This window comes from Phytophthora parasitica, assembly GCF_000247585.1.
Source record: "Phytophthora parasitica INRA-310 unplaced genomic scaffold supercont2.1, whole genome shotgun sequence".
Lineage (NCBI taxonomy): Eukaryota > Oomycota > Peronosporomycetes > Peronosporales > Peronosporaceae > Phytophthora > Phytophthora nicotianae.
Genome location: NW_008634126.1, coordinates 773,434 through 800,078, shown reverse-complemented (window position 1 = coordinate 800,078; position 26,645 = coordinate 773,434). Strand labels below are relative to the sequence as shown.

General features: G+C 51.6%; 10 protein-coding genes across 10 annotated transcripts; 5 read left to right on the top strand and 5 right to left on the bottom strand.

The window, feature by feature from the left end:
- Positions 1–332: 332 nt before the first annotated feature.
- Positions 333–1,229, bottom strand: PPTG_00193 (hypothetical protein; the record flags this gene model as incomplete). Its single annotated transcript, XM_008891563.1, has 5 exons — positions 333–517; positions 604–675; positions 748–864; positions 966–1,003; positions 1,092–1,229. The coding sequence occupies 5 exons, from the start codon at positions 1,227–1,229 to the stop codon at positions 376–378; spliced, it is 507 nt and encodes a 168-aa protein (XP_008889811.1). The 3' UTR covers positions 333–375.
- A 748-nt stretch (positions 1,230–1,977) lies between these two features.
- Positions 1,978–2,772, top strand: PPTG_00192 (hypothetical protein). Its single transcript, XM_008891562.1, has one exon. It carries the CDS (start codon positions 2,095–2,097, stop codon positions 2,584–2,586), a length of 492 nt encoding a protein of 163 aa, XP_008889810.1. The 5' UTR covers positions 1,978–2,094; the 3' UTR covers positions 2,587–2,772.
- A 2,267-nt stretch (positions 2,773–5,039) lies between these two features.
- Positions 5,040–6,753, top strand: PPTG_00191 (hypothetical protein). The gene has a single exon (XM_008891561.1). The coding sequence runs from the start codon at positions 5,232–5,234 to the stop codon at positions 6,594–6,596; it is 1,365 nt and encodes a 454-aa protein (XP_008889809.1). The 5' UTR covers positions 5,040–5,231; the 3' UTR covers positions 6,597–6,753.
- Positions 6,754–7,317: 564 nt separating this feature from the next.
- On the bottom strand, positions 7,318–8,565 carry PPTG_20678 (hypothetical protein; the record flags this gene model as incomplete). Its single annotated transcript, XM_008892876.1, has 3 exons — positions 7,318–7,524; positions 7,827–7,873; positions 8,496–8,565. 3 exons carry the CDS (start codon positions 8,563–8,565, stop codon positions 7,318–7,320), a joined length of 324 nt encoding a protein of 107 aa, XP_008891124.1.
- Positions 8,261–10,164, top strand: PPTG_00190 (hypothetical protein). The gene has a single exon (XM_008891560.1). The coding sequence runs from the start codon at positions 9,056–9,058 to the stop codon at positions 10,037–10,039; it is 984 nt and encodes a 327-aa protein (XP_008889808.1). The 5' UTR covers positions 8,261–9,055; the 3' UTR covers positions 10,040–10,164.
- A 237-nt stretch (positions 10,165–10,401) lies between these two features.
- PPTG_00189 (hypothetical protein) lies at positions 10,402–12,103 on the bottom strand (the record flags this gene model as incomplete). Its single annotated transcript, XM_008891559.1, has 1 exon — positions 10,402–12,103. The coding sequence occupies one exon, from the start codon at positions 12,101–12,103 to the stop codon at positions 10,646–10,648; it is 1,458 nt and encodes a 485-aa protein (XP_008889807.1). The 3' UTR covers positions 10,402–10,645.
- An 836-nt stretch (positions 12,104–12,939) lies between these two features.
- PPTG_00188 (hypothetical protein) lies at positions 12,940–14,733 on the bottom strand. The gene has a single exon (XM_008891558.1). It carries the CDS (start codon positions 14,722–14,724, stop codon positions 13,198–13,200), a length of 1,527 nt encoding a protein of 508 aa, XP_008889806.1. The 5' UTR covers positions 14,725–14,733; the 3' UTR covers positions 12,940–13,197.
- Positions 14,734–17,360: 2,627 nt separating this feature from the next.
- Positions 17,361–18,060, top strand: PPTG_00187 (hypothetical protein). The gene has a single exon (XM_008891557.1). It carries the CDS (start codon positions 17,448–17,450, stop codon positions 17,943–17,945), a length of 498 nt encoding a protein of 165 aa, XP_008889805.1. The 5' UTR covers positions 17,361–17,447; the 3' UTR covers positions 17,946–18,060.
- Positions 18,061–18,107: 47 nt separating this feature from the next.
- Positions 18,108–22,213, bottom strand: PPTG_00186 (hypothetical protein). Its single transcript, XM_008891556.1, has one exon. The coding sequence runs from the start codon at positions 21,962–21,964 to the stop codon at positions 18,206–18,208; it is 3,759 nt and encodes a 1,252-aa protein (XP_008889804.1). The 5' UTR covers positions 21,965–22,213; the 3' UTR covers positions 18,108–18,205.
- Positions 22,214–23,234: 1,021 nt separating this feature from the next.
- On the top strand, positions 23,235–26,637 carry PPTG_00185 (hypothetical protein; the record flags this gene model as incomplete). The annotated part of the gene is made up of 2 exons (XM_008891555.1): positions 23,235–26,312; positions 26,378–26,637. 2 exons carry the CDS (start codon positions 23,235–23,237, stop codon positions 26,555–26,557), a joined length of 3,258 nt encoding a protein of 1,085 aa, XP_008889803.1. The 3' UTR covers positions 26,558–26,637.
- Positions 26,638–26,645: the final 8 nt, after the last annotated feature.

Genomic DNA, 26,645 nt, shown 5'->3' with positions numbered 1-26,645 from the left:
CGCCAACCGGACCGAGAGCCATCTCCAAAGCCATTACTTCTTGGCGTCAAGAAAGGAAGTGCGAATATGCCCAAAAGTGAGTGGATTTGAGCAAAATATTTGAAAAAAGTTTTGGGTAACGCCAGACTGACGGAAGGAAGGCAGTTTGAAGACGTGACGGAAAAAAAATGGGTGACAAATTGGACGGTGGAGGTGTAGGCGGTGTATATCAAGATTTTCTTCGCCAAGTGGAGGACGTAGCAGTAGTTTGGTATAAAAGGCGACGGCGATATTTTATTTTTTTTTTGGAAAGTACTTAGGAAGAGCACTAATTACAGTAGTAAGAGAGTATGAACGGTGAATAGCAAGCGATAAAGCTACGTGTATTGGCAATCTCTAAGAAGATCGAGAGAATGCAACAAAGTGGGGGTCTTCTAGTGGATGAGTCTCCACACGAACGTAGCCGTCAAACGTCAACTTGTCCGTCTTCATCTCGGCAAACGTTTGACGTTGGATCTTGACGTCAAACGGCAAGTAGCTACAATACACAACAGTGGTATTATAAATATAAATCCAAGAATAAATGTAATACAGTAAAAAATAATAATAATAACACGAACGTACATTAGTTCCAGCGATGGAGTCGTATCGAAGGCATGTTCGTTGACAACACGAACGGGATTCAAGTTCAGATGTCTACCAAGTAGCAAAAGCACTCCCTGAGTCAGCGAATTAAGAAGAAAGTATTAAGTTCTTGTTGCAACTTACATCACTTTTAGTTGCGTTAGAGGGGCTGTCTGTGTGGTGAACGCGCCTTCGCTGTCGGTCACGTAGCCGAGAAACATTTCGGGCACCACTTTTGTGAACTTGTTCCCAGAGAGATCCCTGTCACGTCGATAAGTTCAACCCAACGCAACACATGAGATGACGCGATGAGTCCAGAGCTACTGCAACGCAGGTTAGAACGGGGTATCATGCGTACGTACAAATACGTCGTGGTTACAGGGATGTTGATCGGCACTTGCTACAGTCAATGGGTTTACGGGGGTCAGCATTTTGGCCAGCATTCAGTAAGTGTCCTGATCGAGGCCGATCAAGCGACTAAAACCCACCTCAAGTCCCCGAAAATCGCAGTAGACGGACACTCGCGCTTGACCGATGCAGTGACATTCCGTCGGACATGCCTGAACTGGGAGGAGCCCAGTGATCGCATAAAACGAGAAGAGTGCGAGAAGCTCACACCGCCACATCGCAAAGAGCTCCCTTTAATAGATCTTGAAGATCTCACGTCAAGCGTCGCGACGAATGAAGCGGAAAATGTTCTGAAGGGCATGTGCAATGCGTTAGTCTGGACGCAATTGGCGTCCTCATTCGGGACTTTTTGTAGGGGGTCTTTGGCCAACGCACGTGATATGCGTTAGTCTGATGGACAAGACCTGCTGCTTCATTTGCTACACTATTGACTCTCGCACTTGACCAAACTCAACGCAAGTTAACGGGTCTCGTCTAGCAACTGACGCAGTCTCTGGCTTTTATACTCTGCAGCGGTGGTTAACATCCAACCCGGTGGTGCTGCCTGCAGTGCCGAGACCACCATGACTCAACTTGAGTCTTAAGGTCAGTAACCGATGGCAGCTTCGCAGAATGAGAACGCTTCTCCTCGCTGTCTCATGACGCTCTGAATAGTGCTCGTCCACTCGTCTTCGAGCTTCGTTGGCGCGCAACAAGCAGCGGGGTATGAACCCGCAACGAGGAGTGCATGTGTAGTGCGCTATGGAACGAGACCGAACTCGGTCGTCACGGCTCGCCAGCCCTTCCATGGCATTTGCAACGCTTGAAGTTTTGCCTACTTACAAGTCTCGCCCAGAGTGGACCAGTGGGTCATCACGTAAGACTCGTATGTTGCAAGAAATTCTCCGACGCGTAACGCGCGTCCTTTTGCCCCGTTTCCGTGCGAGATCCGCCGCTCTCGTGGGGGCACTTCGCAGCTTGACTTGGCCGATGAGCAACTGAATACGTGCAACGTAGAGCGCGGCATCCCGCACTTATCCCATTCGGCCTTTTGCCAGCCAACGCGCAACCACGCGACGTCGACGGAGCTGTACACCGAGCTAAATGGAGCATAACGGGGCTACCGTCGAGGTTGGAGCCGTGCACCCGGTAACCTACCGCTTAACGAGCGGTTGCAAACCCTCCAGCCAGGTTCATCGCAACCTCAGCGTGTCATGCACGAAGGAGGACTCTCGACGCCGTCGGATGTCCTGGAACGGCGTCGCTGCCAATCGTGAGTCTGACGACGACTTCGACTGTCCTCAACACCCTCGCACAACTAGAGCGGTTTCTGCTGTTACCTCACCAACGCGCCTTCGGCTCATTTACGAGGATGAAGATACCAAGGCGCGGGTATGCGGAAATGTGCAGCGACTGCTCAATGTCGCCCAAAAGGACCCCGAGGCCAAGTCCGCCAACGCGCAATTGGCGCGGAAGGTGCTGAAATATCGGCGAGTCATGGGGAGATTGGACGACGTGAACGTGGAGGACCCGGACTTCGACGTGTCGGCCTTCTTCGGCATCGAGTGGTGCCGCTTGGGTGCTCCCTCGAGTTGAAGTTGGTTGTTGTACCTGTACCGTTCATGTTGAAGTTTTCTCCACTCTCTCTGCTGTCATTGTATTGCCGGGGGAAGGACAAAAATAGTGAGACTTTCGTAGAAAATAGCATCAATGACGGGAGTTTAGCTTTCTACACTGCGTAACACTGACAGAACTCGCCTGAAGCAGAGGCCGAATACATGTATATTTGTCTTGAATTCGCTTTCTTTTTTTAGGGAAACTGGATAAGTCTTTTTTTAATTAGAAATACCGGTAATGTCAACAAAGTGTCTCTTTAAGCCAATCTAAGATACGTGTAATGGAGCAGCAATGGCAATGATAGGAGCCAACTAAAAGCTAGCGGGCCGACCGAATTCACGGGTCGACGTCGGATGATATCCTGACATATTATCGCACGTGGAGTGACCCAAACGAAACGTCGAACTGTTCTTGCGTTCGGAGGATTTCCTCCATGAATTTCGTTCGGATCAAGCCTCTGTGCCCACCAACTCAGCTGCAGACTGTTTCCACGAAAGAAAAAAAAAGTTTTTCGACAACAGCAGGATCATTAGCTATGTGCTCGCCACATTGTCTTCTTCAACTGTACTCCAAATTGCAGGTAACGTAGATTTATTGCATCACAGAGCACACCAAGAAAGCCATGGTCAGCAGTTCGTGAACTTCCTGCACTACCTCAGCGAGGAGTAAAAACAGTTATTTTATTATTATCTTGAAGTCACGATTTTTAATTCTAAAAATGAAAACTGCGACCAATACTTTTTTCGTGCCTTGTGAGTAACGAAGCAACACTGCTCCCTTGTCTTGTCGACGAAAGTACGTAGAAAACAATGGACACTTCAATGGACCTTCTTCACATTCACATGTCATTTACATCCCGTAGTCAACACGTTGAATTGCCCACACGAAACCAAGCAATTCAGTGCCCTCGTTGCCTCGTTGCGTGAGCTTGTCACACTACCAATCGCGTGAGTTCGACTTATTGCTTACGTGTACATGTACGGCGCTGTGTTGAAGTCCTGTACCGCTGTAAAAGAGCAAAGGTGATATGTACATGCGAGTCGCACAGGCTTTGATTTGCGGCGCCACATCGTGCCTCCGCCCTCCTCAGGCTTCTAGAAGGTAATAGCTCGCCACGAATGGAGCACTATTTCAGCTTTTGCAGCGTGCGCCGGTCCAACCACCGCTCCTGCTGACCAAGCTGCAAGGAGGACAGGGGCGTGGCAGGAGGACAAGTTGCTGCTTGTCCCGTTCGCGCACGCATTACTCACTCTAAAATCGCTCGAAAAAGAGAACTATCCGCGCTACGTCAACCCGGGATGCGTCTTGTGCCCCTCTTTATGCTTCACCACTCTATAAAAAATATCCTTACGATCGGACTCCCAAAAACGCACTTCAACGTACACTATTACACCAGTGGTGTAACACCACAGCCGAGCGTAGGTAAACGCGCTCTACAAAGGACAACCAGCATCGAATTTTCATGCCTTTGAAGCTGTAGAGACGCGACAAGTAGATGCCAATCCATCGTGTTCATCGCTTCATCAAAAGCTCCTCCGTGAATAAATTTGGTGCATTGCAGATTTTTTGGAGAAATGCATGTGCTCACTTCGCAACCAAGACCTTAGGGGCAGAGGTTCCGGTCCATTATGCACAATTCGGCTTGCCATCCTTGTCGAGTGTGCAATCGTCTGCCCAGTTTCTGCTGCCGCGTTTTATCGCTGGTCCCCCCACCGCCCTCTGGACACAAAGTACCAATACCGTGTCATCATCATCAGCTGCTGGAACGTATCAGCTTAACGCTGCTATAAAACTCTGTTTTCCAAGTGACGACTCCTTCGTATCATATTGGTAGAATGCAGCAAACGAAGAAAAAAAAGATTGTACTTTAACATATCGACATGAGTTCTCAAACTTGCTCAGCGACTTGATGCGAGAATCAATTGTTTGCATCCTTCACCATCAACGTGGCGAGCCCCGATCTCCGACACCAACAAAGAAGAGCCTTGGAGAAGGCGTCATGATGAAGGGTGGTCGGACCTTCAGGATGTGGACGTCGCCCCTTCCCTCCTCATTTGCAGTTGCGAGCAGTCCGATCGAAAACTCGCTGCTGAAGGCAAACGTACCTCCTGCCATCCCTCCACTGCAATTTGCATTCCCTCTTTCGAGCAGAGCGACCAGCAAATAGAGAGAGCTTCGCGATCGCTCGACAGCCACCTCCACTTGAGCTCTGCTTGGCACAGTTTGACAAGAGCCGTCGGTGTGGGACCTCTTCGGGAAAACGCCCACGAGCACGCTTCGAGAGCAAGACTACAAGCGGACGCGGGTACATTAACACGATCCCACTAGCGAGAGAAGGAGTACAGGTCCGTCTTCTCCCATTCCGACATCTATCCCAGATAAATACAAGCTCGCTGCCTCGCACTCGCCAGTGTCTCCGCTCCTTTGCAAGAGCTTAAGCCAAATCGGACGCGATCACCGTCATTCCATCTCAATTCACCGACACCTCGGAACGTTTCTACGGCACTCAGCTCCGCATTGCAACCAACAGCGCAGCACCAGCAACGTCGACGCCAGTGGTCAAGCAGCTTCGTATCAGCGAGAATAACGATATCGTATCTCCCGGTTACAGGTACAGCAAAATCATGGAGCTATCGGGCGGCTCAAAAGAAGAGACGCGTCCTCGTCGACGTCGGAGATCCGGTGACTCGGTCCACTCGGTCTTGCTTGAGAACACTCCACCCGAAGGTCGTGGATCTTCTGCTGGCCCACACAGCGCTGAATTAACTCCAACAGAGCAGCGCAACGACTCACTTGCACCTATATCGCTGGTCACTATTGAGGCTCAAACTGGGCCGAATATGGCGCAGTCATCTGTCGAAACAAGTTCCAGCGGGCCAAGCCCTGGACGACATACGGGCAAGCGTCGTGCCTCGGGTGAGATGATCCAGCGTGAGGAGTCCAAGACGATGCAGTCCACCCCGAAAGGCTCTACTGCAACGGGGAACGAGATTCGTCGTCCAGATCTTCCAAAGCAGGCGGTCGTTTCGCCAACGGTGAATTCTATCAGTGAAGCAGAGACACAAGTAAATCATCCTCAAACTCCAAACCCGCCACTGCGGGTGTCTACTCGACGGACAACGACGACGACGAGATGGTCTCCGTCGATGGCGGGTGCCCCCAGACCGGGCACACAACGCGCGTCCAGAACAGCGCGTGGACCCACGGCGACCCCACCTGCTCGTCCGATCTCAAACGCTACGCGGAACATCAGCTTCGACATGCTACAGCCACACTTTGAGCGGCCACTACAGCAGGCGGCTGACAGCTTTGGCGTGTGCACGACGCTGCTGAAGAAGATCTGTCGACGCAACGGCATCAGTAATTGGCCGTATCGCAAGATCTGTGGACTCCGCAAAAGCATCGCATCCATGGCCAAGCAAGTGAACTACTTCGACGGAGAGCAGAAGCGTGCGTACGCCGACCAATTGGAGAAACTCGAGCATGAACTGCAAGCGTATCTTCGAACGGGAAACGAACCTACTGAGGAGTTTTTAAGAACGCTACAAGCAGAGTCTACTGCTGCTGCGCAACAACAGAACCAGACAGATACACATACAATAGAAATTGGCAACCAAGACGAAGAAAAGGAAGCGCAAGCGGTACTCGCGTGGACGGCTAGACCAAGCATCACACTACCCCATTACAGCAGTGCGTCAGTTGTAAATCCCACATACGAATTGCAGTCTACACCACAGCATCTCCAGGCTACCGGGGTGAGTCCATATGCAAGGAGCGGCATGAACCGGCGCCCACGAGGACCCCCGTTTCCCACCATCGCGACACACCACCGTACGCTACCGTCGATCGCGTCAATTCTTCAGCACCAAAGCTACTCCAGTCCGAGTCGTGCTGCGTCATCACAAAACCCAAGCACAGCACCGCAATGTGCAGTGGATCAACAGCAACAGTGGCGATATTTCCCTCCGACAAACGGTGATGCAGTATGAGTCATCCTATGACGTCGCATCACGCATGAACAAAGAGTCGAGGCTCATATTTATCAGTGCAAATACGCTGCGATGAAGTGAAGACACTGCATATAATTGCTGCATGTTTTAGGTTGCGTAAGATGAAATAGAAGGAGAAATGACTATGAAGACGAGCAAGTCTAGCTCGCCCTCGACGTGAAGCATTTCAGTGTGCGTTGACGACCTGACTCACTCCCTCAAGGATCTAGATATGACGTGATTGAAGTTAACTGGTTACACCAGTTTACATTGTGAGTGTTAATCTTATGACGCAGTTAAATGTTACTAAGTACTAGTCCACTTTTTCGAACTGGAGCGTTAAGAAATGTAAATTTGGGTGTCCTCAAGAATTTTTTAAAACTCACTCAAAATAGGATAGAAGTTTTCCGAGAGGGTTTATATTTCATTTGTTGTTGTTATTGAAGGAGTGAGTTCTCTCGTTTCGACACCAAGTTTTCGGAAGCTGCATTCTATTGATGCGGGTTTAAAATCGAAGCTGTATACGACACGAAGAACTCATACGATGCACTGCTGTCTAAACAAACCGAATGTACGATCACTTATGGTGAAGAAGATCCGTTTACTTTGTTTCGAAAAAGCTTGCGTAATGCAGATGGACGGATGGATGCCAAGTGCTGGGCCAGACCATTTGGCAGACGGCGTTTGTCGATGACCTGACACTCCCGATCGTAGACTGTAGCTAATCCGATAGATTCCTGGCTGGTGATGCGGATGCGTGTTCACTAGCACTGGACTCGCCCCATCCGGCTTTCCTCTCGAAGGATTCTCCAGCGAGGAAGCGGAAACCTGTCTGATCTGCGACTGCCTTGCTGCGGCATACAGTTTGCACATCAGACGCTTGTGCGCTGCTGCAAAGGACGCATCGATGCAGTACGCAGCGGAACACCTACGATGCATGTATTGTTTTATTAGCATTGCTGCCCTCGGAGGTTAAACCACGGTCCGTCCGCCTTTAGTGACGAAGGAGTCTCAGCGAACGTCCTCGACAATGAACATGCTTGAGGTCGTCTCCGCTATTGTACCTGATTGTAATCGCCGCGAATGTTGTCGCGGCATGCAACTCTTCGTTCTGTCTTTGGCGCAAGGTCGCATCACTCAGACAGCAGCTCTTGGAGATATCGCTGGCTCGAAATTCGAGTCGAATCCCCCCCCCCCCCCCCTCTTCTCCCCAGTTCAATTTGAACAGACCTCCTTGTCTTCGTGGCGAGCGGGAAGGCTCGGTGGAGGCAGATCACCTGTCGGCTCTTCTCGAAGAAGTTCTCCCAGCTCTGTGCTTCAGAACGACAAAGCTCACCAAATAATTGGAATCGGGTTGCATCGGCTATGGTCGTGTCAGGGTTGAGCTGATCACGCTCAAGTCTTTGTGAACTTGAGTCGGCGTCCGGGTACAAACCGCCGGGTGCATGGAGCGTGTATTCGCCAAGCTGTCGACAGCAACAGCGAGCTTCGCTAGCTCTGCAGCGGTGACTTCGCAGCCGCCGGCGGCAGCGCCACTGGCGTCAGGAGCAGTCTGCGCCGCAACTCATGCCTGTCTGCGACGGCGGATCCTCTTGATCCACCCGGCGTCGCCGAACCGGGCAAAAACCGGGTTGGGTTGCAGCTCCTGGACAGAGCACTGCAGTACAGGCGCACAAAGCGCGACATGACAGCCGCCGCACACTGCGCGGGTGGAATTATCCGCGTGCTGGAGGCGTTTAACCACGCCAACCAAGCGCATTGCACGCGTCCAGCATAGCACATCAATAGTGCAGTACTCGTTTGATGCTTGTCTAGCTACAAGTAGGACTTAGGAAGTGTTGCGTGTCGAACCCACTTTACACGCACTCATCCGTTGGACCTGGCAGGTGGAGAACATACCGCGCCGTGGTCTCAAGTGGCACGCAAGTCCGGTCTCCACTGCTGCCTGCCGCTTCAGCTCGGTATCCATAGGGAGAGCTCCTCAAAAATCGAATTCACTTTTCGTTCCGCCGTCTTGTCCACAAGTGGATCTCTGTTGATCGCTCGAGCGCAAGCACCAATCGCAACTGGTTTGTCACGATCGCATATTCTCGAAACTGCGTGGTGTCGAAGTTCGAGGAAGCAAGCCACTTCAGAGCCCGATCCGATCCTTCTCGAGAGCTCTTTGAAGTGGCATCCGTACATCCGTTGCTCAGCTTTGTCCTACTCGGACTCCGAGACACACCTGGACGACGACAGAAAACGGAGAGCTCCATCCCCTTGTCCTCTCCTGCTTCTTGCTCCTGGACAGACGCAGCACCCTGACCGGACTCAACAAGCCACCGCGTTCAAATCCAGCGCCTCCAGTCATCCACCCGTGAACGGCGCGCAGCCATCTGACAAGTTGGACGACAAGAACTGCAGTGTCGTAACTCACCTTTCATTTTACGCACTCGACAACAAGTGAACCAACTGCAACAATGGAAGCCTTTGCGTTTCCTGGCAACATCGCCATCGACCCGTTGGCCGAATTGGCCACTGCAACCGCCAGATCCGTCTCATTACCGCCGTTGGCGCACAAACGCCAGCTTGCCGGCACCGCCAGCACGCCGGTCAAGCGTCGCAAGCTGTCGGAGCCCGTCTCATCGCCCGGTTCACCAATGTCGACGTCGTCCGTGGGGTCGGCACCACCGACGACTCCATCGTCCAAGTCGGGTCCGCGTCCCAACATGACGGCTTCAAGCAGCATCACGCTGGGCATGTTGCGTCCGCATTTCGAAGAACCATTGGCGAAGGTTGCCGCACACTTCGGAATCTGCGTGACGCTGCTCAAGAAGATCTGTAGACGACACGGTATCGCGCGTTGGCCGCACCGCCAGATCACGGGTCTTCGCAAAAGCATCGCCTCTATGGAGCACGCTATCGGATACTTTGACGGCGATCGGCGCGAGTCGTACGCGGAGCAGTTGCTCAAGCAGAAGAAAAAGCTCGCCGCGCTGTTAGAAGACCCGACGGTGAACAACCCGCTTCTCGCTAACGAAGAGGACCAACGTGTTGAGAACACGAGACAGACCAAGGTTCCGGTGCATGAGGTGGCACCTGCTTCGATGACCCGTGCGTCGTCGCCTACGGGTCCGTTGCTGGTGGAATCACCGTACTATGGAGCATCACCCGTTGCTACGCCAGCTCAGACGCCTCCCATGTGGCTGCCGACACCGCACCAAGCTGAGCCTAGCTACACACAACAGTACCAGCAACTTTGTCCTCCTCCTAAGCTCGAGCAACCCAGTCCAGTGTACCCCGCAAGCTACTACATGCCTGCGGCGATGCCAATCGTCAATAACGTTTCAGCGACTGCTATTCAGTTGCCTCCGCTACGACGAGAACCACGAGCATTGCTGCCGCCCATTTCGTCGCTGGTAGTTGGTAAAAGCTTCAACGCGATGCCGGCAACGAGTTGGTGAAGGAAAGTTAGGAAAACTGAACGAAATGTAGAGATATAGGATAGGATAGCTTGAGTAATATTGAACCCACGACACCCTTATGAATTAACAACTCTATCGCGATGGTGGTGACATTTTCCATGCAGTTTGTTGATGATAAAACTGCAAAGCAAAGAAGCGTTAGTGCTCCACGCGATCAACTTTAGCGAAATTTCTTCTTTTCCCAAATCGTTTCACGAGGGCAACCCGGTTGGATAGCCCTGTTAACCATACAGCCATGGAATTCCACGCCACGCCGAAATTCTTCCCGTTGCGAGCTGATCGGTTTAACTCTTCTAGCTTCAGACAGCAGTAAACACCGTTTCAGTCACGTGAAATACTAACACGAATTTATTCGGCCTTACTCAAAAACTTTCCTACCGCAGATAAATTTGACGATAGCGTTGTTCATCTCGATCCGTCATCTCTTTCGACGGTGTGCTCATATTTCCCACAAGTGGAATGCTAGGATACCAACGTTGCGGATGCAAACGGAGACTCTGCAATCGAGTCCGACGAAACAGGGACGGACAATTTTGAGAAACTTGAACGACGGAAGCATCGGATTTGACAAATTTTTTTGACGTCTCAAATCATGTGCTCTCCCGGTCGCGCTCGCTCGCCGTCGCTTTCCTCTTCGGACGAATCCCCATCGTAGATATCGGCGGATGAAGCCTCCGACTCGAAAGAGAACTTTGGATAACGACTATCCTCCGCCAGCATCTCGGTGTTGCGTTGCTCCACGTCACGCATTGTGATTGGGTCGACGATATCGTAGTCGCTTCTCATGCTGCTAGCTGTCGAAGCACCGAAGACTTGGGGCTTCCTACTGCTTGGAGGCACGGCGTTGGCTGTGTACATGTTGTAAGCAGGTTGTGCACCCCCGTACTGCTGGTTTCCAGGTCTCCGTCGAGTAGCGTACGCCTCCTCTTCGTCTTCGCTGATAGCTGTAGGCATAAGCTGACTCACGGTCAACGGTTGTTGTCCTGAGCGAACCGAGTCCAGCTCCGATTGCCTCATTGTGGTTGAGGACGCAGTCACGTCCACAAAATTGCCGCCTCCCCCGGTCGACGGCCCGCTGTTATTCGCGTAGTGGTGACCGGCACCGGCAGCCGCGCCGGCAGCCACGAGCTCGGGACCTGTACTCACGCTGTAGTCGGAGTAATACTGCGAGTTCTGGGCGTACTGCGAGTTTTGGGCGTACTGCGAGTGTTCGCCATAATTGGAAAAGTCAGCCGTCGGTCTCTCCTGGCCGTACGTGCTGCTAGCCTGCGAGTCCGACAGCATCGAGATGCCGTTACCCTTGCCGGCCTCATCCTTGTAGCTGTACGTGGAATACAAGTTGCCTCCCGAGGTGCCTGTACCCAGCGTTCTGTCCGACCACGCGCTGTTGTGTCCGGACGACACCGTGTGTTCTTGAGTAGCCGACATTTTCTTTTTCTTCATCACCCGACGGGCGACAAACGCGATCACTATCACTACAAGCACCACAGCTCCACCGATAAGCCCCAGAGTGACAAATTTCGGTGATCCGCTTGTGGTCGACGAGTTGCTCGTCAGAGCCTGTTCGGCGCCACTGGCGGACGACGGCGTGTATGACGTTTGCGTCGCGTCCGAATCACCCGAGCTCGTTGGAGTCGACGGGGCCGTAGTGGCTTTAGTCGTTGTTGAGGAATCATCAGTACTGGTCTGGCTGTTAGTGTTGTCCGCGGTGTCGGGTACCGGCGTCTCGGGAGCTGGCGTCGGGGCATCCGTAGGAGCCTCCGTCGGGGTCGCTGTGGTTTTAGCCGGCGTTTTCGTCGTCGGCGTCGGGGTGGTATCACCGCTGTTGCTGCTCTTGCTAGAACTCTTGTTAGTCGACGTCGAACTCTGATCGCATTCAGCGTACGTCCCCGAAAAGGGGCATTCGCCGGACGTGTCACGGCTGTAGCACGAGTAATCACCACCCGTGAGCGCGTACACGCACGGCGGACAGGTTTCCGAGGTGAGGTCGCATTCGGTCGAACCTTCGGACAGACACGTCGTGACGCCCGAACAAGTCGCCATTGACTCTAAAGACCTGTGTGTGCGTATCATTTGAGACCCGCTGTCGCTTTGCTGTCCACTGCCTGTATTCCTGTTAGGTGGTCAATCCTCGGTAGCTGTAAAGGAGTCCGAGAGGGGCAATCGGCCAAGCGCTCCAAGCTCGATCGATGCTCCACGACTCAGCGAGGGAACGAGAATGAGGAAACTAGGCACGAACGAAGGTGCTCGGACGAATTTCCCGATCGCGCCGGGTTGGCATGTGGTCGTCTTTACGTCGCGCCGTAGGGTATCGCGGAGACACCAAATCTCGCGATGGACCAATTAGCCACGCTGTTTGAGTGAAATGCCACGGTCTCTGTTGTTCAAGATAAAAGCGAGATCGGATAGACGATAGGCCGAGGACTCTCAAGCTGGTAAATTTTCTGGCTGGAAACCACGTCGTGCAGGTTTTGCTCGGTGTGGAATGTTACTTCGATATTTCTATCGATACGCTTGAGTCGCCCCCCAAGCATTGGCAACATGGATTACTGCACGCGCTTGCTGCCTTATTCAAAAGTATGCGCACTGTACGAATCGAACAGCTCCGTGCAGCAAAACCAGACAAATCCAAGACCGTTTGTGTCATTCCTGAAGTTGCTCTGGGCGTTGAAGAACATCCACGTTCCACAAAGTCTACCCATTGCTCAAGGAAATCGAGGTATCTACAAGTAGTTTTGACAGGCTGAACCTATTGCGTCCACAAGGTAAGTATCCGGGTGTCGGTAGTCGATTCCAGTTGCATGGTAGTCTGGTTTACCGGAGATGAGTCTTGACGTATTTCACCAGGTGAAGCAAAGGCACCTGGAGCAACGAGTGGGCCGGTGCGTCAATAAACCAACATGCAAGTTCTTATTCACTAGGTAGATGATATTTATCCTTCCTCAATGTCTATGTCATGCCGTGCAAAGCTCTACGTTGAAGTGATCGCATTTACATTACGCGAGTTCCTTGAACTATGGATCAAAACGGCACGCCTCATCATAGATATGTAGACTGAAGTAGGAATTGTCGGACCTGCTCTCCAGAATCACACCCAATTAGCCTTTTCGCCCAAGTTTTCGGGTGACTTGGGCGCTTTACGCTCTGGGTGATGTCGCCTTGGGTGACGTCGCAGTCGGGCTTGCCAATGCTGCGGGCGCTACAGCGTCCACGTCTAGCACATCTTGGTGGTCCGGCTTGCTGGTTCTCTCCGTCCCCACATAGGAAGAGGCCACACTACTCCTGTCACTGGGGCGTGGGCTACTGACAGACAACTGCATTAGGTTCTGTAGCTGATCCAGATTCTCCTGCTGGAGCTTCTCGCAACGCATGACAGTCTCCGTCAGCAACACGATAATGTCGCTGTGCATTTCCTCCTGCTCCCTGCACCACATCTCAACGTCCTCTGACAGTGTGGACGTCGACGATTGCAACGATGTCGTCGTCGAACGGTCCACCATAGCTAAACCATCACCGGTACTGGACCGGGTGACTGCATCAGCGCTAATCGATCTAGAAATCGACAGCGGGGCGTTCGTTAAGTCTCCATACCCTGGATGGTCAATAGTCTCGTGCACAATATCACTACTCTCGTCATCGTCGAAGAAGGCGTTCGTGTTGGAGTAGCTGCCTCCGCTCACCGAGTGTCTGTCTGCAGTAGAAGGCGACGGCTTCTTCGACCTGGACGACCCACGTGAAAAGAAGTTACTCGATCTGGAAGCCCCGTTAGTGCTGCTAAAGCTGCCGGTCGGCGACGATGCTGCTTTAGGTGACGTCTGTACATTCTGGTTCGTTCTAAATCCCAAACTGATCGGACGTCGCGTAGTTTTCAATTTCTCGACGATTTCTCTAAATTTCAAATGATCCACTCGTTCATCATTGATACTCACCAGTTGATCTCCCAGCCTGCAATTGCTGATACCGGTAGTGACGCCGTCTGCGTGTTGCAAGACTGCAATCTGAGCCCCCACTTTATTGTCTTTCCGTGAAAAATTACGGAGTGAGATGCCACATTCGCCACTGACCCACATGACCGTGTACTTGTCCGGTCCGACGCGTCCCATTGACATTTGGGACATCGAATACGACGGACGAGGTTGCGGTCGACCTCGTTGAGAGTATCGGTACCCATTTTGCTGCTGTCGCATCATAATCGACGACTGGCGACTCACCAAAGTGTTGGAATAGTGAGTGTCATCCAGTGCTGCGTCCAACGCGGACAGGTCCTCGAGCGTCATCTGACTGGCCCGTGGGTCGAGCTGCGAGTTCGCGAACGGCGTGAAGATGCTGCCGCGCATGCCGCTCTGGCTCTGGTCCAGCGAGGACGAGGACGCAGCGCGGCGATCGACCTTTGGCTCGCAACCGTCGGCCGCGTGCAGCAGCGCGTCGTAGAGCTTGGACTTGCGCTCCATGTCCTCGCGTAGAGCCTTCAGCTGAGCCACCAGCGTCGGTAGATTGCGCGCCAGCTCCATTGCCGGCGTGCCGTCGTCCGCGGCGTCGGTGACGGTGACGTTCTCCATGATCCGAAGGAAGTTGCACAGTGAAGACCGACCAGGGCGTGTGCACTTGCACTTTGTATGCCATCGTGGTGGGATGGGACGCTCTATAAATCCCACGGTTTTCATTTGTAATGAAGCCAGAGAAGTGCAATTTGGGTAAGTGCACACTAGCACCCTAATTTTGTGGTGCACCCTAACCCACAATAAGGAATGAATTTACGTTGGATGGTATTCAGACCCAAAAAAACCATTAAAAGTTTTCGGGCTGAATAATATCCGTCCGTTGGATGCCGAAAAACCCATAAAAATAAAGGACACAGATGGAAATCAGCCCGAAAAAAATCATTAACCCGACACTACGAACATGAATATTACCCATTTTTTGACTCTGAATCCGAAAAATTAAATGTGATATTATTTAACGCAATAAAAGGTTAACAACCACATTTTTGAATTATAAAGTAACATTGTGGACAATTGACCTATACTGAGGAGACCTTGCGTTCTGATCTTCTCTTCGAGACGTGATTCCTCGTCCCAAATCCTCTCTTTCAAGAACTGCGTCGCAGCACCAACCCTGACAGCAAGCAAAACAACAACAAGTTTGCATAGCGCTATCACAAGATGTGGCGTCACGCGGCACCACCAACTCTCGCAGATAAAACTGATGGACAGTGTGGACGCTTCACAGTCTCATTTTTGGTATACTAGACATTCTTTGAAGGGGCTGTTTTTCTATAGTGCTCGTCATAACCTCCAATTAGCAAGACAAAGTAGCAAAATTGTGACGCGCCCACCTTCAGTCGATCGATATTTTCTTCGTCTGACTTGCTCGCTAAGCTTATGACTATTTGATCCCCAACGTAGTTTTCACTTGCAAATTGTTTTGTAACAAGGTAGAAGCGTAAGCGGAATGCTGTGGCGTTCGTTATAGCAGTAGCAAATGGTTGCTGTTGTTGCTTTTCCCTGGCAGTGGCTCCTCCCCCATCGTGTTCGCGACTACTGAAATCGTACCGTGAATACCTTGACCATCAAGGTAGCTGTAGGTGCCAGATGAACCATTTGTTAGTGCTGCTACGGATGACCTTACGTTGTGTGAATGTTGCGACCGGGGCGGAAGACCAGCTCGTTAAAAGAAAGAAAATGTTTAATCGAATCATTACCAGGATTCTACATGTAGATGTAGCAGCAAAAGAGAAACCTCGAGTGCGTAACAAGTCTTACGTGGTTCGGCTGTGCAGTATCAGTGATAGTTCTTGTCGTCTATCGCACCAATAAATGGAGGTGACCTTTTCCGCGCTGCATCACGTCTTGGTGTAGGTAACGCTAGAATTCAGCTAAGTTATCATATAAACGTACTCGAAGCTGCAGCATGCAACAAGCGAAGTTTTCGTTCCTACGGAACGCAGTTGGAAACATTAGTAGCAGCGCGTGATCGCAAGCAGAACATGTCCAAGGAGAATTAAATTGTTACTGCGAGCAACACTGGCGTGGACGCTGGCTACGTTAACGGTACAGAGAGTAATCCGTTCCACTCCTACCAGTGCTCCTCTTCCAGCAGACATCGACCGTCAAGAGACCTTCAATGCGCATGTAGACGAAGGATCCTCGTCCACCATTCTGTCGAAGTTGGCGTGCTTGACCAAGCTCTGCTTGGAACTGAGCAGTGTCCCCATAGGAGCGTGGAAAAGATTATGGCGGCTACAAAGAACTCTGCTGCCTCTAGACTCGACAGCGGCTTAGCAAGTGTCAGAAGTCGCAGCTGAGAAGTTTCGGTCGGCGAGATTTGATTCCCAAACGCTGGATCGGGTACTTGAAGCTATCGGAGCACGCTTGAAGTTGAAGAGCTTTTAACAATCAACACGCGAACTGCTGCTTGCACTACGGGGATCTGCGGAGGCAATCCAGAAGCTTTCGCCACGAAATTCGGGCGTGTTTCACTGTCGACCACGACAAGCGCACTTCAACCGGGCAATCCACGCGCAAACAAGCGAATCCGAGCAGACGAACATCGCTTTTCCAGCCCTTTGCCACCGTAGAAGCGACTTTGCACCGGAACGTCGCCAGTGGCGTGGAGGACGTATTTATAACGACGATTTTTTTGCACTGACAACCTAGCCAGCAATGCATGTACATGCCCCGTGGTGTGTAGCGTTTTATCAACCCAAACTGTCGTAGACTGAGCGCTGTAATCGTTGCAGCATTACGCAGTGACTTGTGCAAGTGGAGCGCAACGAGTGGCTACAGTTCGTGTGCAAGCGCTTGCAGTAAGTTACCATCCGGTTGAAGTTCGGGCATAGTGAGACTGCGTCCCTTCGTGGAGTGACGTTCAAGTTGACAGAAGTTGGAAATCTTAGCAAACTTCCGATTCCATCACCGATACATTCGCACTGACAATTATCCAACATCTTTCAACACTTTGCGGGTGTAGCTCCCTTGGACCGCATGCATAGCTGGTTTGCGGTCCTGCTTACTCATCGCCTGCTGGCTGATCAAGGTGCAAGTTTGGCTGGCCAGCGGCTCTTACGTCCGAGTGCAGAATCCGGCAGAATCTCCGACTCTCAGTTTTATCGCATTATACAGGTAATTCAAACAGCCATGTATCATTTCTAAATTCGTAATTTCTAACATCTACCAAAATATAGAGGCTTGTTCGAATCTCGCAATCGCACCGGAAACGCATCTCGTCTAAATACGATAGCGCCACGGCTATACTCCTTGCACTTAGCCCGGCAGTAGACGCGGCATGTCCAGGCATTCATTCATCAAATTGCTCGCTCAAGCGCAAGCCACTCAAGCCCTCTGCCCTCCTCCTAGAAGCTCAGCACAAAGACCCGGACTGCCAACGAATGTGCGACGTGCTTCAGCTCCAGCCCGCAGGTGCCTTCCTCCGACAGGCCTACAACCTCCAGCCCCTTCGTCTCCCCTCAAACCCCATCGCGGTCGTGGGTAGCTGCACAGACATCGATGAAGCGCTGCGTCTGGAAGACAACCAGGACGCGGCGGTGACGTTAAATGAGCCTACTGCCTGCCAGATAAAGACGTCGAATCAGGACGAGCCCGAGGATTTCCTCACGTCTATTCGTCGCGGACTCGATGAGCTCAAGGCTGAAGAGGACGACGAAGACAGCGACGACGACAGCGACGATGAGGGCTATTACTACCAGGCCAGCAACGAGAACACGTATTACAGTCCGGATCAAAAGCTTCCGGGTGGTTTCTTGCTAGACGACGCGCTCGACCTGTCGGACACGTCGACAGCCTCGTCGTCACTCGTCCCGTGGGCCCAACAAGAGTCCGACGACGAGAGCGACATGGAAGAGCTCATCTTCCAACTCGACATGTGAAAAGAAATACCAAGAACTGTAGTGTAGATACCAGATCGTAACACTATTTATTTAAAACAAAGTGGCGATGCCGATTGAACACAAAACTTGACCGCTCCATTCGCATACGACCGTGAGTTATCCGAATAAACCAAGAAGACACTGTACAACCATACCGATAGATTCCGTTTACCGTCGAGGACGACGTTGAAGTATCGATAATATCGATAACGCATTTGGTATTTTTATTTTATCTTGTACACTGTTACACCTTCTGTCGTCTACATGCGAATGTGCGTGCTGGAAAGATCCAACTGGGCGTCGTCGATGCCCGAGATGGACTCGAAATTGCGCGTGACTGTGGTCGATTCCGCCTCGCTACTGGGTTCGTCACTGCTCGTGCGAGGGAAGTCGGGGCTCTCGCGCAACACGGCGCCTTCCTGGATGATCGGTTCACCTACGGCCTCGCGGTCGTGGTCCCTCGTGCCCGGCTCACTGAACGTGAACGAAACGAACGACGTGTTGGCGCTGGCGATCCGTGTGCTGTTGTCCAGCATCGTGCCTTGGTTGTCGTCACGAGCAATGTAGTAACGCCGCAGTCCTTGAATGAGCCGGTCCGCGCTGGGCTTGAAGCTCATGCCGTTGCCCATGAAGTGGAAAAGTTCATTACGAGCAAGCGAGTAGCGCTTATCAAGACCCGGATCGAGATCGTTTAGCGTAATAGGGAAAATAGGGCGTCCTTTATCCTCTGCGAACGCTAATTGGTCCCGTACCAGCTCGTTGTTCATCGTCTGCTTGGACAAAATCACAATAAAGCATGTGCACCGTAAAATAGCTTCTTGCGCAGCGTGGATACGGTTCTCAAAGTGTTGGCCTTCCACGTTACGGTCTCCATAACACACCACACCAGCGTCTGTAAGTTCGCGATACAATTGCTGCACGAACCCTGCGTGTTTGTCTCCGTGTGATAAGAAGACAAACTGCTTCTGCGCGCCACTGGCTTCGGGGTCCCATTGCTGGAAAAGCCGAGAGAATCCACCTCCAGTATTCGCCAAGATGGTCCCAGTAGCAGTCTGTTTCAACCCGTTATTACGGCGACTGCTAGCGATATTTTTCTGTTGAACAGCGTCGCGATTCTTCTCAATTTCGTCGCGTACGCCATCAAGCAGTAAGCGGAATTGAGCCTTAAACTTGGCTTCATCGTAGTCGTACTCAATCTGCCGCACGTTGGTGCTATTGCGTCTGGTTTGGGTGATTGCAGGCTCGAATGGAATAAGCTGACGAGTGTACAGATACACTTGTAGATCCTCACCAATACTCACACCTTCTGTCGATACGGCCAAGATGGGCGTACCGACCTGTTTAGCCAGTGCTAATTCCTTCAAGCACCATTCAGATTGCGCGTAGTCTTCAGTAAGAAGACACAGTACCACAGCGGCGTTGGTGATACCACGCGCAATCTCCTCACGCCATACAGAGCCGCCACCAATGCCACTTGGGTCCATTAAATCCAACCAGGTCGTAACATTCGCATCTTCAAGAGCCTTGCGGATTTTCTTAGCGAACTCAGCATGTGAGTGAGTGTAGCTGATCATCACGTCGCGTTGGCCAGCAGCTCGTTTGATCTCGAACAGCAGCCGCGTCGACGTCGTACAATCCAGTGGTCGTAAGCCTTCGATGTTCATCTTCATGAGATTTCCACCATTGGCAAGAATGGCCAGTGCTGACTGCTCGTTCTCCTCCCGTACAGCGATATGCAGAGCAGTATCTCCTGTAGTTGGCAACTGGTAGTTGATATCTGCACCTGCAGACGTTAGTACACTGAAAACCTCGCGTGTGGCATCAAGACCCGATGCAGCACACATTAACGGGGTCATATAGTCCAAATCCACAAGTTTCGGGTCGGCGCCAGCGTCAAGAAGCGAGCGTAATACATCCGTTCTGTTGAGTCTTGCAGCCCAATGCAACGGCGTGCGTCCCCGAGCATCCTGGAAGTTCGGGTCTGCCCCTGCTTCTACCAACAGATCCACCACCTCCAAGGCCCCACTCACTGCCGCCCAATGCAACGGGGTTCTTCGATTAAGGCCCACGTAGCCTAATTCACCCAAACAGTCCACATCGGTTTTTTTCCGTAAGAATTTCCGAACAGCCAGCACGTCATTCCGTCCAGCAGCAGAGTGGAAAGGTGTGAGTGCCACGTCGCCACCCCATTCTTCCAGTTCTTGGGCTACCGCGTAATTGCCACGAAGATACGCGAGTTGCAGTGCCGTTAAAGTGTTCATAAATCCTGGGTCGGGTACGGCAAGAGGATCAGCACCATGTACAAGCAATTCACGGACGACGTCCGGGTGTTCGGCAAGGAAAAGAGGCGGTACCCGGTCCGAACGGTACGAAGATCGTGCCAGTGTGCGTGCCGAAGCACCACGTAAGAGCAGCCACCGTACAGCTTCCAATTGACCAGTAGATACGGCGCAATGTAGCGGTGTGACCAGCGTCGTACGGAAGATTGACGCGGCCGATTCGTCGTCACTACCGCCTCCATCTACACCGGGGCGAGCCACGAAGAACCGAGCAAAGTACCAGAAGAGATCTCCAGTCGAGAAGCGCACACGACTGAACTTGTCCATCGCTGTGACGTCGAATCCTCGAGATTCCAGCAGCTCTAAAGCGCGGATATTGCCGTGATAGGCTGCAACATGCACTGGGTTCTTTCGAGACTGCGCAAAGAAGCCCAATAATAGTGACGCTGGAGCATAGCTTTTGCGAGGGAATCCCTGCTCCTCACTTGTCAATCCCGCAGCTTCCGCGTAGTCCAAGATATCGCGCATTTCACGCAGATCCCCTTGGCGAGTGGCCTTATACAACCTTTTACGCACTACAGCTAGAGCTTTATCCGACTGGTTCATAAGCTGATCAACACCCGGATCCATGACGTGGTTGCGTACATCACCAGTCTGGTCGCTCTCTTGGAAAGCGCCTAGCAACATTTTCACGTGCTCTCTGAAACGTGCGAAATACTGCAACTCGGTGAAAATCCAGACGAAGCACACCATGCTGACGAGTGCAAATACTTGCACCGCGTGAATATCACATGAAAAAACGCCGCCTTTGAAGAACATGTAAAGGAAAAACATGACTACAACCGCTTGGAACAGCAACAAGAGCACAGCCACCAGTTCGCAGAACTGGAAGACCAATCGGCGTTTGATTTTGGTAAGGTTGCCGTTGTCCTCTTCGTCATCGTCCAGGTCCATTCCCCCATTTCCAGTTTCGACATCAGTTTTTCCCGTCTGTGCGCCAGGGGTGCCACTAGACCCGGGTGAAAACTCTTCGTCCCGCTTAAACGGCTCAAAAAGTCGCCACCCAGACCCTGGCAAACACAGCAAAATCACGGCTGGCAGCGTGTGATAAATCAACGCTGAAAAACCCACGACGTTTTCGCAGCTTGTGGCCTGGAAAGAGTACACGAGATTCGGCGAGTTCAACGTGAATCCGTGGACATTTGGCATGTCTGGGTTCAACACGAGCGTGTCGGGCTTGTAGAAGTAGTAGAAGCCCAACCCGGCGGCTAGAACGAAAGCCAACGGCAAACCTGTGTGCAGGAGCCGTCGAGCGAAGAACGTATTGTGTCGGAAACGTGCGTTGAGCCAGTGACGCGGCACATGCGGCATTTTGCCTCTCAGTGCGACGTTGGAATTCGCATTGTAAAAGGATCTTTTCTTGCTGGACATGGTGGACGGTGGACGTCTGCGCAGTTGTCCGCCGTGTGATGTGGCCAACTGGTTGAGCGACAAGTGGGAGCCCACACTGAGGCGCGATACAACGCTGGATGCGACGGATTTGGCTGCTCCTTGACCCATTAGAGGCATCATGGGGATACGCAGAGCATCCTCCTGGTCATCTTCTCGCGGAGCGCCGTGTCCAACCGAGATGGACGACTGCCGGCTTTCATTACTCAACGTCTTGGCCTCCGAGTCGGACATGCGAGGACGCAGCAGCGTCAACTTGTCGCTCGGTGGGGTGGACATTCCTTCGTACATTGCCGCAGAAGTTTGCCGGCCCCTCTCACTTTAGACACAAACTGGAAAGAGCCAAAAACCCGATCAAGTGGAAACCCGCTCGTGTCCTTTTGGTGGATGGATGCTGCGCCCGTGAGCGCTAGCTGACGGCGCCGTAGCTAGTGTAGGAGTCGAGCCTCGCTCCGCGTTGGGCCGATGCTCTAGTGAATAGAGAAATGCTGTACGCCCATGGAGTTTCGGCACCATCAGGAATCATGCCCGACCCCTGGTGGTTGCGACTGAATTCTGCACTTGTAGTCCCACCTACAGTACAGTCACCATTCGGAGGTGCGGATCTTCCTCTAATCAACAGTTTGTTTTATGCGGACTTTATCGAGAGGAGGAAAAGCCTGCAGACACAACGCTACGTTGACAAGATATCAGAGCCAGCATACTGGAACCAAGTGAACACTTCGTGAGCGCTTCGTTCGGCGAAGAGACGTCAGACAGGCCGAAATGAGCCATTCGCTATCTACGTCGCACTACGGAGACCGCGGAAACAAGTGAGATCAAGCGGCGAGCATTGGTGCTAGCCAGAGGTACCAAGCATTGCTTGTCAGTGCTAGCCAGTATTGCTGTCGCTGGCGTGCTTATCTCCCGCACGCCAGCGCGTCGTCAGCGAGCCAATCATCTTGAAATTTGTATCACGAGGTTTAAAACTAACGGCTATAGGGGTGTGGTCTTGGCAACAAGGCTTGTCTTCGTCGATGTAGAAACATGGGGTGACTGGATGCAATTGGAGCCCGCGACAAAGATCGGATTCCTGGCCCGAGACACTGACTGACGGGGTAATACTGATAGCCTATCACTGGTAGGATCCACATGCTCCTCGCTCTCAATAAGGATAGCCTTCGAGATAATTGCCACCACAAACGTGCGTGGTTTGAAACGTTTGGTCCACGAAGCCCTCACGTTCGAAATGCTATCCTGCAGGAAAATAGCCGATACTAATGGGAAAATTGTTCTTGTGTGCCGGCACTAACATGGTTGGAGTCCAGTATTCATTGCTTGTGTGCCCTTCACAAAGCTTAAAGTAGAATGCAAAGCTTATAGAATGCAAAGCTTAACGTCGATTGTCAATGCCAATTTGCCCGTGGCAATCGCATAACCATGAAATGCATTTCAGGATCCACTTCAACTTGTACCAAAATGGTACATTTATGCACATGAAACGACGCAACTCGAAATAAAAGTGCAAATTGCCACACTTGACAAGGTCTTCCCTTTCAACTTGTTGTCCGCCTGCATTACCATGCCAGTCAAAGACGCGCCGACGACTGAGAGCAGCAGCTCAACGACCCCAGCAACCGCAGAAAAGGGAAGGGACAAATGGGATATCTCGCGCATCACACGGCACTGGGAGATCGATCCCGAGTTGCGTCGCAGTTTGCCTTCGCTTGCACGCACCAAACGCAGTGAGCATGAGTCGGCTGGCAACAAGTTCTTGAGACTCAGTAAGCTGCCACTACCCGTGTCACCTGCATCTGATTCTGCTTTGCTGGATCTAGCTCGAGGTGGTCGCAGTGTGTCCCAGCGAGCGCTCACAGTCACCGCAGAGACCAAGGCGAAATACTTCGGTAAGGCTGCAAAATCCGAATGTTACACAATCTTCCGCCAACTCGCAGCACAAAAGTATCTACCACTCGAACCACTCAGCGAGTTTCTCGCAGACCAGGAAAAGAACCGACAACAGCGTGACGAAGACAGCAATCCTACCGCTCCTGTAGTGCCATTTCTCTCTACTGAGTCTGTCAGCCGTAGTATCAACAAACATGGAGGCTCCAGCAAATTCCATCTGGGTGCTTCGACGCGTTCCCGTCAACGAAATAGCAGTATATTAAGCGCTGACCCCTTCACTGCACGTCACAAATTCTCATCGCTCTGCCTCGAACGTGATCTGCCTCCGTGCATTCGCCTCATTGTACGTCAGTATTTCTCGCCCGAGATCAACGTCTCTCACATGGCCATTGGCGACGACCTCGCGTGTGTATTTGCAGCCTGTTTGCTTGATTTACCAATGGTAACAGGTCTTAATGCACGCAACAATCGTCTTCGTGATCGAGGGCTACAAGCTCTCGTCGATGTGGTTGTAACCAAGGCAGATCTGTATCATCTAGATTTATCGGAGAATAAAGTGGATCACCATGCTGCACAAGCGCTTGCCTCGTATTTAAGCTCAGCGTCCTGCAGTCTACAAACGCTACGGCTCGCCAGTGCCGACGTAGACGACGACGAGCTCGTTCCTTTTGCTCGCGCGTTACATTCCAACAAATCCCTTCAAATTCTCGATGTGTCAAGGAATTCCGTGGGTAGTAGTGAACATCTTAACGTTGTTCGACCCTCAGTCACTACCGGTGGTGAAGCGCTAGCGACTATGATCAGTATCAACAGTACTCTTACGTCGCTGGATTTGTCGTGGAATTATCTGCGACTTGCAGGCGCCATAGAGATCGGAAAAGCTCTAGCCTACAACTCTGGACTTCGTGAGTTAAATCTAGCCTACAACGCGTTTGGGAATGCCGGTGCCCAAGCTGTAGGCGACGCGCTGCTCTCGAACTCTACACTGCAACGTTTAAACATGAACCACAACAACATCCCAGCACAAGGAGCACTAGCAATCGCTAGCGCACTGAAGATCAACAACGCACTGCCACTCACGGAGCTGTCGTTAGGTGGTAATCCGCTTGGTAACATGGGCGGCAGAGCATTGTTACATGCTGCTGCAGCATGTGCAGACAGTAAAAAGTTGTCAGTAGTACTGGAAGGATGCAACTTCGACGCTTCCAGTGACGGGGACGGATCTTTTGACCCCGCAGATCCCACAGGTAGCTACGACTTGAACATGGAGATTCCATACGAACGTGCAGTTGCACTGGAATTGTTACGAGTGGCTAACACCAAGCAAGGATGTAAGTTTTTAGCCGTCGCACACACTTCAGCAGTGAATAAACTACGCCGTAACATTCGCGTCGAGTTGCGTGAAACTCAGGATGGTGTCGAAGCAAGACGTAAATTACTCAAAACTGCTGGTATTCTGACGGATGTGGAGGCTCTTAGTGCTCGTGAAATGGTGTCAAAAAGTCTGGATCGGGAGTCGTTGGCAGAATTATTCCACGAACTAGATAAAGATGATTCTGGGTTTATTGATGAGCACGAACTTCGTGCAGGTATGAAGAAGTTGGGGTTGCAATTCCATGATGAAGATGTACCACGCTATGTAGCACTCTATGATCTCGACGGTACGGGGACGATTGAGTTGGAGGAGTTTGTGGAGTTAATGGAAAGCTTTAACTTGGATGAACTTAACGGAGGTTTCCACCGTGAATGTGTGGACGTGGAGACCAATTTGCCCTTCGAGATCCCGACAGAGGGACGACTGCAAATTGACTTTGTCGATCTCCACGTATCATCAGGTAATGACAGTGCACAGTCGGATGCGAGTGTGGAACGCCTGATTGAGAACATCTCGATGAGTAAGAATAAGACCCAAATGCTGTTCATGGCGAAGACCGGTCTCATCTTTAAAGCACACGAAGCACAGCAACTTCTCGAGGCAGTACGAGACGTTTGTGATCCTCCTCAAGTGGTTATAGCGTTGTTACCTCATATGGTGGACTCTCGTAACGCGTATACGCTGATCGAACACAACCTAAGTTCAGCCGATCGACTACGTGTACAACATCTTATGGGTCAGGCCCTTCTACCCATTCTAGGACTGGCATCCGGTCATTATCGTATCGATCTGAGTAACGATCTGGATCGGGTAACTTTACGAAAACTTATTGAGAATAGTAATCGTACTGCTTTTCTACGCAAGAAAAGTGGACTGAAAGACACGAGTCAGCACACTAACTACCACGGTTTTCGCAACGAGATACTCCATGGCAAACCTTTCGTTTTGGAGCCCAAATTTCTGGATTCAGCACCACGATTCGGTTATTTGGAGCTGGACTACGTGCAACTAGGACGCGCTCCGTGTCACGCACTCTCACATAAACGTTTTGAACAAATGCTGCAACTGTGTCAGCTAGATCGAATGGGAGCTGGAATGGGGGTAGCCACTGCAGTGTCGAAAGCAGGCAATAACGTCAGAAACTCGATATCAACGCCACCGAATTCTTCACCGATAATCACCGAATCGGGGTTCCCACCTCAACGCCCATTCACTCGAAGAGTATTTGAAGAATACGAAAAGATGAACACGATCAAGAACTACATTGACTTCGGTGCAGGTTTAAACCGATCCATTGAGCTGACTCCACTTCCTAGTGAACAATCTAGCACCAAACTTGACACCAGCGAGGGCGAGGAAGGGAGTTCTCATTCACCAGTTGAATCTGAAGATAAAATACTACCAGATATTACACATAACATCGAGGTAGATGCTGAGGATAGTACTCTTCGGCGCGGGATTACTCCGGCAACCCCAGCGATCCCAGCAGCGCCAAACGTCTGCACCGCGCGCCGACTATTATTCAACATTCAGTGGTGTTTGTCCACGCGATGGATCACTGTGAACCAGGCCATTCGGCTATTGGGAGCTTGGCCTGTCGCCTTCGAAACCTCCCGGTGTGACCTCGTGTGTACCATTTTCGATCGAATCACGGATCTCCACCATTTCAGCGGCGTACTATCGGCCCTCACGGATGATGAGGCAGCTCAA